General features: G+C 37.5%; 1 protein-coding gene across 1 annotated transcript in view; it reads right to left on the bottom strand.

Annotated features, from left to right (window-relative positions):
• The window catches only part of LOC137170519 (astrotactin-2-like), a 287,500-nt gene that overhangs the window by 134,643 nt on the left and 136,090 nt on the right, over positions 1–16,767 (bottom strand). Inside the window, exons 5-7 of the mRNA XM_067573959.1 lie at positions 12,851–12,958; positions 9,156–9,302; positions 5,252–5,419 (exon numbers count right to left, since the gene is read on the bottom strand). Of these exons, the coding sequence (XP_067430060.1) occupies positions 5,252–5,419; positions 9,156–9,302; positions 12,851–12,958 (423 nt within the window). The remainder of the gene's footprint in view (positions 1–5,251; positions 5,420–9,155; positions 9,303–12,850; positions 12,959–16,767) is intronic.

Here is a 16,767-nt window from a genome sequence, read left to right as displayed (position 1 = left end):
GTGACAGTCAACCATGACATTGAAGCAGGATGGAGGCATGTGATAGAAATGGTGTGAGAAAATGTGGTATATACAACATAAACTTGTGATCATAGAGCATAGAGAAACTTGACAAAGAGATTTTTCCTGCTTGTGTATGAGTGTACTTGTTAGGGGGCAAACTGATGACTGTGAATTGATGAGATGTTCACAGTAAATGTGTTGATTTTAAGTACATGTGTAAACACAATGTGTCCTCATGAAACGTGGGCATGTTTGGATGATTGAATTGGCAATAGAAACGATGTGTTAATGCCACCATGTGTAAAATTTGAAAATTTCTGACTTGGCAGCCCCAGTGGTAGATGAAGAAGACACTATCATAGACAGCAGTGCACACCACCTACACAAGTAGATGTTATTTATCTGTTTGACTGTCTTAACACTAAGCAGCCTTCTGTGTTTCCTGATGTGCATTTTTCCTGTATATAATAGCAGAACTTTCATTTAGGTAATTCTGTAGTTCTCTGTCCAAAAACCTACAGCCAACACTAGGACATGCCCGATGTCCTCAACCAGTTTTTATGAGAATGATGCAAAAAAAAGTCCTTAAATATCAAGTTACAACTAATAAGAGCTTTGGTTTTGTAAAAAAATAAATAAATAAATAAAATTGATTATGCAGCCCTGATTTTTCTTAAAACCTCCAACCTCCTTAAAAAGTCCCTCTCAGGTTCAGAAATGACAATCAACAGAGCAGATGTACAGTACAAACTCACAAGATACAGGATGATGATTACCTACAAGCTTTCTCAAGCACAGTTGTGCTTTGACTATTTTACAACAGGTAAACTGGACAGCATTCCTAGTTGACCAGTAATCAGGTCTTCCAACAGCCATTTACATTTAAACACCATCAGTCCACATGTATGTATGGCTTTGGCAGCATTTTTGTGTTTTCCATGTTTCAACAAGAAAAGTATACTTTAAACCTTTAGAGTTACCCGAGCAGGTGTTTTCTCATTGTTTGGCAAAAGGTAAAAGACCCACTTTAACATTGCTTATTTGTTGTGGCCAGAATTGCAGCGTGTTTGAAAGTTTTAAAGTGCAAAGAGCAGTGTAGCTGCACTTTTCTCCCCTGTGTGATTTGCCCTTTAACATTTCACAACCAGTGGTTCACCCTACTGTTGAAACGGCAATAAATGTGCCTGGATGAAAGAGTTCATTTCAGGTGTTCTGTCTTCAGAAACAACTCTGTGTGTGTGTGTGTGTGTGTGTGTGTGTGTGTGTGTGTGTGTGTTTGTGTGTGTGTGTGTGTGTGTGTGTGTGTGTGTGTTGCAATTTGCACTAGAGGACAGTGATGGAAATAGAAAGCTCTTTTGAAGAACACCTTTAATTTTGCTGCCGGATGGATGAGGTTGCCCTTAGGAGATACAACATACTTGAGGGCAATTACTGATCAAATAATCTTGCTGCTGAAAAGGACAGATGAAAAGAGAAATAAATGGAGAGAGACAAGGAGACGGGGCGAGACAGATGCATTAATGAAGTGAGAATGCTGAATGTACTAGGGTCTGAGAGAGTAAATGAGTCCGAAATTGAATTACGACCATTACTGATCTCAAAATATAAAAAACACACCGGCAAACACACATTCGGAATCCACAAACACATAAAGTATGTGCCAACTCCATCTTTGGCATCTTCATGTGTACTGACCGAGTTTAGTATCTGGAGTTCTAATACATTATGCATTAGCCCTCAACATGCCCTTGACCAGGGTGACATAAATTTCACATACATTACAGATGTAATCCATTCTAATGAGCTTAGACTTTATCTAGTTGGGCACGAAATACACAAGGGAGTTATACCACTCAAGAGAAGATTAATGTGCCATGCTGCACTCACAGCTTGTTGGTATCGTTTTAATGTCAGCACAGATAGGTCCAAAATAGTATGAGCTGATTGTGTACATACTGCACTGTAAGTAATAACTGCCCCAACACTATAACACTATCACTATTGAATCTCTGCCATTTTACTTGATCATAAAGTATGTTAGATGTGTATGGAGCAGTTCCATCTGACTCCTCTGAGGAATTTCTTTAGATCAGAAACACTGAAATAAATTTATTAAGGTAACCCTGTAGCATAAAGGACTGTCCTTCCTTCCTTCTCATTCTGGGTATTGCTGTCCTTGCACTTATCAAAACATAAAAGAAGTTCAAATGCCAGCATTTTCCTTCTAATCTCAATGTACTTCCTTCTAATCCCACCTTCACCCCCAGCCAATTGGAATACTACTTAATGAATAATGCAAATTCTCTTACGCCAGATCTTCACTGCGAGTAATGGCTGCAGCTGGAGACGTAAGTACAGTATCACTGCAAAAACTGCACATCTAACAAAGTGTAATAATCCTGTATTTAGATTCAAAATCTAGTTTGTCTTGTTTTTAGTACATGCTATGAAATGCTGTATAAATGTTATCTAGTGCTTTTTAAGGAAGATCCTTACTCCTTACTCAATTCGATTAAATGTCACTTGCCTTGTCTTGATAAGCAACTTTGTCTTACTTTTAGTTACTTTTAATTAGATACAAGGGACATGTCTGTAAAACACCCCTTTCAAGGATAGAAGGCTTATTTTAAGCACTAGTATGACAAGACAAAACTATCTAATTTCAAGCATCAGCTCTGTGGTTATCATGAGTTATTTTCCCAGCTCTGTTATCATTGTTAGATGGTACAAAACAGAGCCTAGCACAGGGAGTGTCAATAGGGTGATGTAATGAGATTTCAGTAGGATAATGAACACCTTTATATAGAGCCACAGAACCTTTAGGGACTAATCTCATTGCAAGGTTATATATTAGTCAATATTGGAAAATTAAAATGGGAGATGAATTCACTGTAAGTCATGTGATGACCCTGTGAGTTAAGCAGCTGACCCACCAAAACAATGTCCTGTTTTTGTATAAATTCTCACCCAATTTAATTGGAATTTTGTCTATTTTATAATTACACATCAGTAAGAAGGGGAAGCCACATCTTAAATGTGTAATTCAATGTGGAAAAATCTAAGAAATCCATTTTTGCATGAATTTGACACTAAGAATCAGACACACATTATATTAGAAAATCTGTATGCAGATTTAACGGTTGAACTGAAATTAAACTTGATATGCCCGCGGTTTATTCTTGTTCTACTTTTTGTCTCTACTTTGTTGCTCTCAGCCATTTGAGGACCCCAATATGTTTCTCCAGAGATGGCCCATCACCAATGCGGTCCTCCTGGCAGAATCCACTAACCTCCTTCTGGCTGTTGGCACATTGCCGCTGATGTCCTTACTTAAGGAAATGATCCACGAGGCTCCTCTCATCCTGATGGGGTGTTATTACACCTTCCACCTCACCTACCCCGAATGTGTTGCTACTTTATTATCTGTCATCCAGACTGAGGTACTGAAAGACAGTAGTCATGAGTGTGACCTTACTCATTCTTGCAAGAAAGTAATAGCTGAATGGGGAAAATTCACTAATAAAGTAGAGTAATGCCAGAAATGCACAGGTTTGTCCACTGATAATTTTATTTTCATTTGTATTTATTTTTCCGGTTTGTTGACAAAACTGATACATGTGTGAACTTGAATTCTGTGTTCAATATTTGTTAGTTCTGTGAGGATCCATGCATATTGAACTGCTTTATGTTTTTTTTTTTGTTTTGTTTTTCAAAAATAATTCTATTTGTTCAGGACTGTTTGATGACTTGAAAGAGTGAAACTGTTTCTCCACTGGAAAATAGTCCCTGGGGAAAAGTTTGCTTTACACAGCGAATTATTATCAGTTCTTTTGTTTATGAATGTTGACAACTTTGTTAGCCACAAAAGAAGAACATTTTAAGGTGGGTGTTAAAAGCCAGTTATCAAGACAGGACCATGTGAATTGCTGCATCTTTCCCATGGTCCTTGATAATAAAAATGTTTTTCTCCTAGAAAATTGTCATGCTTCCTTATTTTAAGAGCATGTGGTCTAATTTAGGTCAGGTAGAGAATTTCATAAATCTCATTTTAAGTAATTTGATGTTAAAAAAGTACCCTAGCTTTGAGTGATAATAGGCTTCTTTTGCATTAACTAGGCTTACCTAGATTGTTTGAAATTAGTCTTTTTGATCTTATTTAAAGATTTTATGTGCTATAATGACAGTCAGACAGCCTTACTTATTTTAAGACATCTTATCAAGTAAAATTCACTTTCTACACTGGCAGCCAAATGTGCTTGTTTTAAGTGCAAGCATTCTTTTCGTAACGGTCTATAAAGTGGAGTCTGATCCTGAATGGGAGTGGGAAGAACCTGCTGTTGCACAATTGAGACTTGAGACTAAAAGGTTGTTTCAGAATGGTAAGATCGTGTCTAAGATTCATAACAAAGTAAAAGTAATTTTTTTCAAATGTAGCTGAAGGTCGCTAGCTTGGGTTTAGCACATATATTATATTCCTTTACCCGAGTAACAGGAAGAAACAATGTTTACAGTGCTTGTTTTAAAACTTCATCAAAAGATTGAAGGTCAAAAAGTTGAAAATCCTGCAGCATACTGAGTCTTATATAGCAGCAAGTCAGTTGTAAAATGACTTGCCAATAATGGAAGGAAGATTGTCTCCAAAAATGAATTTCAGCCATGTCTGATGTAAATTCCCATCCTTTTTAGCTGCTGAGCAACCAGCAATAGCACACTTCCAATGTCCTGCTTTGCTTGTCATGTGGCTGCAATGCAAGCTCCGACTGCAGAAGTTATGTACACACTCAGTGTAGTGCTGGGCTTATGCTAAAGCTTCCTAGCATATTTGATTTGACTTTCTGGTGTGATGTAGCAACGGGTAGCGCCTCAACACTGCTTGCACTTGGGGCATGAATTTCAAAATTTCAAATGACTTAAAAAGACTGAGGAGACTGAGAGAATTTAGCAATTGTATATCACAGGAGGGCCCCCACTATCACCCTAATCCATCCCAAAGCTCATTTTTTCTTGTTTTCCACAGTTCCAGCCCTTTAATGATATATGTTTTATTATACCTAAATAGATGTACCAGGTGTTGTGTTAATCAGTCAAACAGCATGGCAATTATGACATTGTGACCTTACTATAAATCTGGTAATAACAGTTTTCCCTACTTTGCAATAAAAAACAAATAATTAGTGAAATTATATTATTTGCTCAGCAAATAGACCCCAGTGTGTACGTGTGTGTCTGCATGTTTGTGTGCACTAACCTGTGTCCTGGTCACAAATCTGCTCACAGGGCTCCGTGGTCCTCTGGCCACAGTAGTCTCGCACCCACTGTGTGGATGAATTGGTCTGATAGTACAGGGTAAGCTTGGCTGGGTTCAACCAATTAGAAACATCCAGGAAGCTGCCCATGCTCACCACAAAACTACTTCCTGAAAAAGTAAAACACAAGACAATAATTTTGGTTGTAGAAGACACAATAAAAAGGTAGAAAACAGCTTGATTGTTTGGGTATTATATATAAGAGCGGTTTTCCTGGTTCAGTTGCAAAATCAATTGGAAAGAAGCTAATTCTTTTGTTTTCACTGTAATTTTAATTCCCTTCCTGACTAGGCTGAATTTAAATGAGAAAATTAAGACCTATAATGTGTGTGTATTGATGGGATTTCCTTGGTAATTGCAATAGAGGGGCTAAAAGGCTTTCACGAGTCAATCAGTAAATGCTATGCTCATTGACGCTGACTTACCTTTCTTTCTTACTGCTCCCAGACCAATCGTTAAACTCTGATCACTGAACAAGATTATCCCTAATTGATGCCAATGACTTTTAGTTCCAAAGGGAACTGTGAGGAGATTGTGTTTCAGCTCTCTGGTGAACACAAAGATTCTTTTACAGCTATATTGTGTGTACTGCTGGGTTGTGGAAGGTAAGTCTACATTTGTGTGTCAAAGTGAATTTAAAATGTATTTCAAAAGCCGGGCGAGGACACAAAGATAAAAATTGTGAAATTAAAAAGGATTTCTTCTCTGTTTTGTGATGCGAAACCTTGTGATGACGGTCTACAGGCTGGTTTTCTAAAGAGAAGATAAATGTAGATGGAAAAAGCTAAACTGCAGTAGCCAGCAATCAAGTCTGAGTCACAAGAAACGTTGCAGGACAAATGCCCTGGAGTAAAATGAGTGATTTGCACTCACACTTTGCAAAAAATAAAGCACTAAAATCCCAAGCCTCACTGATTCTTTTTTTTTGTTTGTTTGTTTTTCTGTCTTATCGTTTTAGTTCTGGCAAATTCCTAATAGCTACCATTTGCCTCCTACATACATGAAGTCACCAGCTGTTTCTTTTCACTTGTCAGGAAAGTGTCTCGCCAGGACAGTCTGACCTCCACAGAGCCTTACAAAAATACAATCATATGTTGAAGGTTTTATCTTCTGACTGACTCGCAAACTTGACTGAAGCGACATGTTTAGACCATAGTACAGACCAAAAGCAGGCATGCTGTGTTCCCTTCAACATTTACTGTAGCCATTATTCAGCTACACCTGCACTATGGACAAAAGTGTTTCAACTTAAGCTGGTGAAGTCATATATGAATGATCTGTATAGGTTAATATTCAGTGTATAGCTCTTGTTTCATAGTGCCTGAAATGAAACATATTATAAAACATTTCACTACCTCCTGGTTGAGGTTATTCAAGATGCCTTAAAGAACTGTATTTTTCTTGTAACTGCATTTATGAGTAATTATTTTTAAAAAATGTATTAATTTATAATTTACACAATATAAATATTGAACAATCATAGACCCACACTTCCTTAGAAACAAGGGCTTTTGTTTCTATTTAGTTGCAGTTGAAAAGCTCACAGTGAGGATGCAATTACTAGATTATGGGACGGTTTCTGTGAGACCTGTAAAGAAACCCCTCCTGAGCAGTAAGAACATTGCTGATCACTGGCAATTTTGTTGTGCATATCGTGAATTGAGTGCAGGAGGCTGGGGAAAAGTTATTTTGTTAGATTAATCCCCTTTCAACTGTTTTGGGAACAAAGGTGGGGTACGTGTCAGGAATCAAAAGCATCACACATCTGTGTAGTTGCTCCGGTGATAATTAAAAAAGTTGTGCACATCTAGCAGTCGTTTCTTCTATTGAATTAATTATTTGGTGATTATGAATATCCATAGCAAATTTTAACTGAAATCTAACCATTATGTTTTGATATATTGCGATAAAGGTTGAGAGCTGACGGGAGCAGAAGGGTCAGGAGGTTGCCAAAATCATTAGGAGGACCAAACATCATATTAATTTATATATATATATATAATGGGTGCATAGCAATATTTAATATGTTTGGTTTGACTAGTATGAGGAATAACAACAATAATAATACAAAAGCAATAATATTTAAAAAAGGAATAAAGTCAAACTAATAAACATAGAAAGCTTCTGTCTTTTGTATTGGCTTACATGATATTTTACATGAGGCCATCTTACATTTAGCTACACAATATTCTGTAGAAGTTGAAGTTTTCCCTTTCCTATTGTGTGTCCATGCACACACAAATTGTGGGCGTGTGGGCGGACTAGAAATGAGGCCCCAGTAGCAAGAGCACCTGATCAACTGATATGTGAATGCACAGCTTTCATTAGTTAAATTGCCTCATCTCTTCACTCTCTCTTACTTCACTTAACTTCTTCCACATTTTCTATTTTGGTCTTCCCTCCCAGTGAGGTATATACCTTGGTATCTTGCCAACATCATACATGATACCCAACTTACAATTATCTCATAGCCAGCAATGAATTAAAAACTGACTGAGTTTATTGATTCTCTACACCTGAACATTCATTCCTAAATACTTTATTATCTGGAATCTAACTGTATTTTGTGTTTAGTGTGGTATCTGTCTCCATGTTAGCATGCAAATAGCTACAAAATAGTATTATCAACTAACTTTTTTTCAAGAGCTTTAATCAAGTTGATGATTATAATGATATATCCAGGGTCCATTTAATCTACTTTCTTGATATTATTTTGATGTTATATATGGCTTGTTTGTATGCTACACAGACTGAGCTTGCTTTATGGCATAAAGAAAATAGAACTTAACATTCTAGTAGTTGTGTCACATTAGTTCAAAAGAATGTTATTATCAAGTCAACTGATCGAATATGAAAACCATAGAAGAGGTTTATATTCCAATAAACAGCATGCAGTGTCTAGTCTCATGGAAAGTCTGCACACTAAAAGCTCCCGGTGCTGTGCAAAAGAAAAGAAAAAACAATCACGTTTTGAGCACACTGCTCTTCATCAGTCTGATGGCTCAAAATGTCACTCAGTTGTTTGTGGTGTTATAAATCATGTTTTCCATTGGGAGCTTTCAGTGTGTGGGCTTTGTTGTCCTGATTTCTGCTCATTTTTGGTTCCAGCACATGATTTACTTTTTTGTTGGATGAATGTGCATCAGTCGAGCAGAGGGGGCATTGACACTGGAAAGCATTGAAATTGAAAACCACAAAAAACAGTTGAGAGGGTGGAGATTTTACTGTAAGCCATTTCTAAATAGAAACAGAGGAAGCATGTCGAGCTGTCCCTGGTCCATTAGCTGTTCCTCTTACAGCAAAACCTATACGAATTATGTAATACTGTATTTTTTCACCACACAGCGTGAAGCTACTCCACAGTCATCTCTGCAGTATGTTGCTTACAGGATGACTATATCCAATTACGGCTGAAAAACACAAAATAAAATTGTTCCAAGGTGGATAGCAGATAGTTAATGGTCATCATGATAACATGCTCCACAAATCTATGTGCTTTGTTTTGGGCTATACGCTGAGCTTGTTAGCTAAAAAGAAGTATGTACAGTAGGTAGAGTTTATCCATCATTTCCTATGGGTGTATCGCAAAAAATGAGTTTAGTGGGTTTCCTCTCAGTGACACGCCTTTTTCCATTTACTGTACATGATCTCTGCCAACTGGACACATAAGCTTGTGATATGTGAGAGCAACTAGGTTTCTCACATCATATAGTTTTAAGTGAATTAATGAGAGTTCAAAAAACAATTCAGAAAATAGATATAGGGCTAGACAAGTAAAACTAAGTATTTTGGAATATTCTTTTGGTTGGATATTCTGCCAAGGTCTAATGAATGTGTTGCACTTACCATCCGCAACAAAATGCTCTGGCACATGGAGGGTAACCTTGACAGTGAGGGGGCAGGAATCCTGCGTAGCATAGACAATGGCAATGACACATGTGCTGATGGTGATCAACGTCAGGGTGACCTTATTTAGAGGACTGTGTAAGTGGCCTAGAGGTAGAGAAAGAGAAAAAAAAAGGGAAAGGTGAATAGTTTGACATAGGCCCTTTTGTTTTGATTGAGGTCTTAAATAGACGACTATATTTGAATATTCTTGATAGGAAGCAACGGCTTTCTACTTTTGCACACAGGAATATAATATGCACAGACACGTACACACAGACCTACATCTAAATCATCCACTTTAGCACTATGCTTTACTGTAAGTAAGCCTCTAACTGTCCCTTAATCCTTGAAAATGCAGTACTGTCCTCCTGATTTATGACTAATACCAGGTTCAAGTTTGTCCTGAGTAAAAGATGACTTAGAATATTCGAGCTGCTGCAGAACAGCCCAGAATCATTTGCTGGTGTGATATATGATCTTATTGCCACTGACAGGGTTATAGATTGGTTGTTTTGGTTGCCCTTTGGCTGTGTCAGGGCTCCCATTTCCAAGCCAGGATATAGGGAATGAAATTAGCCACTTAACCTCCGTCTACTGATATTTATCACGAAATAGAACTTGACATGTTGAAAGGAGGCTTACTGGGATGTGAGAGGGATAACATGGCGATAGTGCTGGTTTGAACTGTTAAAAATTTATTGGCTCTACTGTTGAACCTCTTGAAAATGTGCTCTTGTACTTTTTTTCATCCGAGCATAGAAAATATCACACAATGTCAAAAAATGTGTGAATCATTTCTAAGCACAATGTTACAAGTTGAACATGAAGATGAACATATAGCACTGTGGGGGCATATGAGAGCTGCTCAGTGTGCACTCGGCATTATGGGGGTTTGTTTCGAAAGTGGAACATGTAAGTCAGTCCAAATTTTTGTGCTGGTTAAGTGATATATTAAAAACAACTTGCTGAGTAAAGTTACTAGATCAGTGGGTGACTTAAAAAACACAGCTACACAATCTTAATTTCAGACACCTTTTCCAACTACAGAGTAATATTTATCACCTAAGAAACAGGCAAATGATCAAATAGATTGAAATGAAACAAGGCACCATCACAGAACTGTTAATATCCCCAGTGACAGGAGAGCCCAGTGAAGTTCTGACAGGAGTTTGAAAGTAGTGAGATACAACTCAAGGTCAAAATCAGCGAAGCAGAGTCAGGATAATGAATCCACCCTCACTGAATCACATGTCTATACCACAGTCACAATATTGTGAAGGGACAGAAACAACAGCTGTCTGCGACAAAAGTGCCGGAGCAGCTAATCCCTCTGGGGTGAGCATGGTGCCACTGCGCTTGTGATGGGGTCCCTCAATTACTGTAAAAGCCTACTGAGTAGACAAAAGCATGTACACTCACGATGGCAAACATTTACCTTATGGCTACAAACCAAACACCTAGTCTATGCGCTCATACACATACAGAGACACATAACAACGGACATGTAGACATAAGTGCATGTAAAGCACAAGCAATCACAAATACACAGGTCAACCCTAAAAAAGCTTAATGTATGTTAACTTAGAATTGCTTCCTTTTTCTAATTCCTTTCAATCACTTTTCTCAGTCCATCTTCTAGAGAAAACACAACCTTTTCACGCTCGCTGCAACTTTAACACAGATCATGATCATGAATTTTAATGTCTTTCCCAGATGTGAGTCAACAATGTTTTGCTAATAATATCTGTCTGATTTATGAAAAAAAATCAATTTCTGTAATAAATTATGATTAATCACATACAGTATTCATATATCAATAGTCTACAAACACAACAAAATACACTGTTACTGTGTTTGTAGCCCAGGGAATGTAATTCATAACCAAATTGATTGAAGCTTATGAAGCTAATTGGAGAGCCGTGCTTGTGTTCACAAAAGGTTGTATTTAATTTAAAATATGAGATGAACTTGACAAACATACACTTTTGTAATTGTAACTTCACCAAGATTATACAGCGCTACAATATCCATGTCCAAAAACCCATCCATCTATTTAGTTTCCAAACTGCTCATCCTGTTCAGGGTCTCTTGGGTGATGAGAAATTTTCATGAAAAATAGAAGATAGATTACTTAACTAAAAATTAGCTTTTTAGTTTTTAGTCATTAGTTTTAACTATTATATACATAACTCTTTTTGACAAAAGAAACTTTTTCAAGACCGTGTGTAGGAAATAGGGAACATTTAAACCTTAAGTTTTGGTCCATAGGTCATAACTACTCCTTCCCAAAAATGTTGCTACCCCTGAGGTTTTTCCTCTACCAGCCAAGTACTATCAGGGAGTGGAGTTTGCAGTGCTGAGTGGTGATTAGTAAAACACAAACCTGCCTTGTGACTGCTACAACTTGTGTTTAGCACTCATTCAGACAGAAAACAAACACTGATTGTAGTATGATTATTAGGACCAAGGATGCAGGTTTAACTTGTTGAAATTTAACAGATTGATATGGATATCCAATTTAGTAGTTTAAAAGAAAGAGCAATGTAATTGATTCATAGCGGTTACATATTAGAGTAGAAAAGATTCCAGAGAAAAACACTCTCCTACCACTATTACTACTACTTAACTACTATTAGTGTTGTTCCTTGTCTGTCTCACCACATCTCCATCAATTTACACATTACATACCACAACAACAAAACTCAATACAAGGACTTCTGTGTAATACATCTTGTACGATTTTTGAGTTTGCCAAAGTTTGATTGAAAATATTGTTGTTTGGTCCAGCATAATTCTAAACTGAGCAAGGACTACTAAAATCAGTGGCCCAGGAGATTTTCTTGCTTTCAAATTCAGCCTCTCAGGCTGCACTTTCAATATGAGTCCCCCAACCAAGCTCACGCCTAGACGTAAGTGCTGTCTGAGAGGCATAATCTAGGGCATTTTCTTACTCCTGTCCTTGGTAGCCAAAAAGCACTAGACAATTGTGATTCCTAATAAGATCACTATGCAAGGCGTAACTGTTTCTTCTCTTCTGACATAGTACTATGTGATAGTGAAATGTAGGAGTGGAAAATAATAGGAGTACATTATTTATTCAATGTCTACATGGACACCCAAGTGGACACACAAAGAGTAATTCTGTTTTTTTCTGTGTGTGTCACATACACGCAAATGCAAAGTCAACTCACAGTCTTCACTATCATATATCAGTATGTGGGGACGGAGGGTAAATTAATGCTTCCCATCCCAAGTTATTTGACTCAGCTTTGCTCATCACCGAGCCTCCATTTACATCAGCTCATATATCTGCTTTGACTGTCATTGAGCTGCGCTATGGAATAGCACTTTAAACCCCACCGGGAACGTGCACGACTCCTTCCTACTTCCAGCTATGCTGACAATTCCAGAAATGTCTAGCCTCATTTCACTCAGCTATAGGCTGCCCCTCCATTATTTCCTCTTATTCAACCAGGTTGAGGCTGGAATTCATTTGTTTTTCAGGATATTTCATTGCATTTTACTCCCCTTTTTCTTTATTGCCTTCTCAGTAGTATGCAGTGGATAAGGGGGTCCCCTCCTGAGCAGGATAATGTGTTTAAAATGTAACACATTTATAATAATATACAAGGTGCACTTGCATTCCGTCTTACCTTTGCTGCGTTTTCGTCCTCTATGCTGCTCTGTGTAAAACTTCATTTGGTTGTCATCTTCAGGCTCTGACCCTGATTCTCCTTGAGGACCAAACACACCTCCAGTTGCTGGCAGTGAAAAGATAAGAGGAAGAAGGTAGAGAGAAATCCAAGGAGAGTCAATCAGTCGATAGGTATAGTATTTTAGGATACAATCATGGTGAAAAAAAGATGGCAACTGTGTTTACTAGTAGGTTTTTCCAGATAATCAGTACTTAGAAACCCCACATAAGACAAAACACGGGGTAGAAACATGTCTTATGATTAAGAACCCCCAAGACTGTATGGGAGTTATTCAACATAGGGTAGTCATGACCATTGTGATTATAGTGGTGCAGAAGGACAAAAGGGATTTAGTTCCATTTAATTCAAATTCTGTTCGAAGTCAGTATAATTTTACGGATTTACACCAGAGTGGGTTAGGAAACAGCTTCACCACAACACTCAGCCAGCACAACCATGCCAATTCAAAACACACACATACATATCCTCTGCATATAATTGGTGTTACACCCACTAAACACTAATGTCTCGCAACCATTGTACCAACACAACCAACACACAGGCATAGCTACAGCCATAATCATAGCAACCCGTTCATAGCACATTGCAGTGAAATTACGTTAGCTAGCCTCCACGAGTTATCTTAACCTTAGCAACTATGATACCAACTTGCAGCTGAGCAGCCACAGCAAAGGGTGCACCAACTCAGTTGGTGGTCACAACCAGCGGCTGTAATAATATTATAGACATCCATGATGACTAACAACGAATTAGGGTTATGACCTTTGGGTTAGAATTATGATAAGGTTAGGCAGTGGGGAATACGTAGTGACCATCACTTTACTGACTCATTTGTAATGTCCATATATAGCCCCCTCAAACAAAAACAAAAACAACAACAGAGAAACATGATATATTTATCCTTCTCAGTGTTGTTGCTGTACATCTCCTAATGTGGTTAAATTCAACTCATATTGAGGAGGTAAGATTTTGCATTCCCCTACACCCTTTCATGTCTCTCTTTGTTTGATCTGTTGGCCAGTGGTGATAATTTGTCCATCGTTAAACAGGGTCTTAGGAGCTCAATTTGTTAATCAAACTGGGTCACATCCCCAGAGTGTGTGTATGTCTGTGTTCAAGTCAGGGTGGGAGCAGGAGCGAGTATGTGAGAGTTAAGAGGCTTTGTTTGTCCTGCCTTGCCACTGCAACATCAAAACACACATCCCTGCTAAATGCACGGGGGCTGCCACAAAGTGATAATTGTCGGGGATTAGCAATGTGTTAAGCCACTAAGGGATAAATAAGTAATCTAAAATAACCTCACATATGTGTGGACAGTTTAGAACTGCATTCTAAACCTGATATAAAAGGTCCACCAGAGAGTTTCTGTCAAATACTTTTATTGCTTTAAATCACATAACACATTTTTTAGCTCTGTTATAACAAAGTGATTTAGCCCAAGTCACACCCTGAAGAAATGACTTTATGCTAATAACATCCATCTAATTTCCTCACTGTTGTACATATGTTTTGCTTGTATAATCCCGGGGATCACAGTGATTACGCTTCCTAATCTCCCAGAGTGGAAAGGAGATAAAGGACAGAAAGAAAATCAATGCTTTTACTTTGGCTATAAAGCACAATCTCTGAAGAAATGCTTCACCTGTTGACAGCAAATTATAATAAGGGAGCATGGAAAAGTGAATGTGCAATAGGGTTGGTGCGTAAGATGTGTGAAGACAAAAATAGAATAAAGATATATTACCTTCTTTCTGAAAATAGATGGATGGGTTCAGGCAATTGATCAATTCAGGAATTTAGCATTATGTGTGAACTAGCTTGGAGCTAAGCTCAGTCATCTCATGTTTGACCATGTTTCCTCTGAGTGAAATTTGTGCTGAACCTACTGTAAGATGACCATGGCAAAGTAAACAATACAAGTCCAAAAAGCTAACAAGCAAGACAGAAGAAAAAGAGATTACTTCTTCTTAAGAAAAAGAATGTGCCACTGAGTTTTTCAGGGTCAAAATTAAATGAAAAACAAACTTTTATAAATGTTTCTAAGCTGGTAGACATAGCTTTCACAAAGAGGTAAAAGAATGTTTTAGCTGGTATACAACACTATTTAAACAAAAGGAGGTGTACAGATTGTCAGACACTCTGAGTTTGTTTTTATTTACCTTAAAATTCCCCCTTTTCTTCTAAAACTCCTATCTTTCTTATTAAAAGTAGTTTTTGCTGCAATAGAGAAACATTCACTATCACTTGTTCACTGGACACAGTCATAATTCCTTGGCAAATGCACAGCAACGCCAGGTGAAATATCCTATCCTAGGATTAGAAAATCGAATAAGTCTGTGTAAAAAGTGTGTACAGAAAGCTGTAGTCATTCTTCTGGTCGGGTGCACTTAAACAGTTTGAGAGTCTAGTTGGGTTTGGAGTGTCAGACTCTGGCGCAATTTGGAGAGTGAAGCCAAGGCAATGTGGTGTAAAATTGGTTCTGAATTTATGCATCGTGTTAGAACATGCCCAGAGAGGTGGCGGGTGGAGACAAAGACACACTGAGAGACAGAAACAAGAAGTCGCACCACTACATCAAGAAAAAAAATGAGCACCATCGACATCTTAACAGATTGGCCTGAAAATTGCTCACATCTTTGAAAATAAATGTCACTTTTTAAATCTCACAAAGAACAAGCTTCATTTATTGAAGCACAGCACATTAATTTCTCTATGATGATCCCGCAGAGGTGCTGTTTTTGAAAACCAGTGTGAGTCTTGCAAATCAGAAACATGGTAAAACAATTCAAATCTTATAATCTTGAATATAAAACACTCTCTGCCAATTCTATATTTCATAGAATTCATTAACCTGTGCACTATTGTAAGTCTATTTTCTTTTTGCTTATTTTTTTTTTTCTAAAGATAATTAATTTGTGCTTTATTGCAATGATTTTTCTGTCTGTAGTTCAGTCACTATCTCACCATTAAATGTATCATTCAAAAAAGCCAAACATTTCTTGGAAATTATGGGGTTTTTTTACCCTCAGGGTCTCTAATCAGTAAGCAGTGACTGTTTGCAACCTTTAAGTTAGGAAGTGTAGAGGGGCTTCAGGTTTGATCATAAAACTCCAGCTGTGTACATCTCAAATCTGAATGCAGCTTTTTACATAATCACTAACATATAGAAAAGTTTTAGTCATAATAAAGTTGAGGTGATTTGAGATGTTTATTCTGTTGAACAGAAGATGACATAATAATCTTGTAAAATAATAACCTTTGAATAGCACTTTTCAGGGTTCATAACAAAGGGTTTTGAAATGTAAAATAAAAACAGCAGGGTGAAAAGACTTCATAAATGAGATGGAAATATAAACATATAAACATTTTTAAAAATTACTTTAGAGGGTGATATAAAAGTGCAGGCTGTTTTTGAATGCTTGGGATTCAAAGACAAGGAGTTCAAAAATGGCAAAGACCTGGTCACCTTTAGTCATAGATATTTTTCAAATATTCAGGAGGGCTCCACTTGATCTTTGAGGCTGTACTTGAGTTTATAAGAGATCACCATATCTGAGATGTAACCAGGGGCATGTAAGGCTGTGAAAGACATCAATAAAATCTATCCTAATTCTCAGAGTGTAGCCAGTGAAAAGAGGCAAGGATATGATCTCAGTAGTCTGGCTTTGATTAAATTCTGTGTCAATTACATTTTAAAGTTTGGCAAGCAACACAAATGACTTACTTTTGGTTATGTTGCCCAACCCTGTCTCTAAAAAGCTCCTTGATGAAATAAGGACTGGACAAAATGTCCTCAACTTGCAAAAAGACCTCCTCTCTGAAGGTTTTAAGCACAAAAAGGTTGCCATCAAAAT

The sequence above is a fragment of the Thunnus thynnus genome, chromosome 19, assembly GCF_963924715.1.
Source record: "Thunnus thynnus chromosome 19, fThuThy2.1, whole genome shotgun sequence".
Lineage (NCBI taxonomy): Eukaryota > Metazoa > Chordata > Actinopteri > Scombriformes > Scombridae > Thunnus > Thunnus thynnus.
Note: the sequence above shows the minus strand (reverse complement) of the source record. Positions and strands in the feature narration are given on the sequence as shown.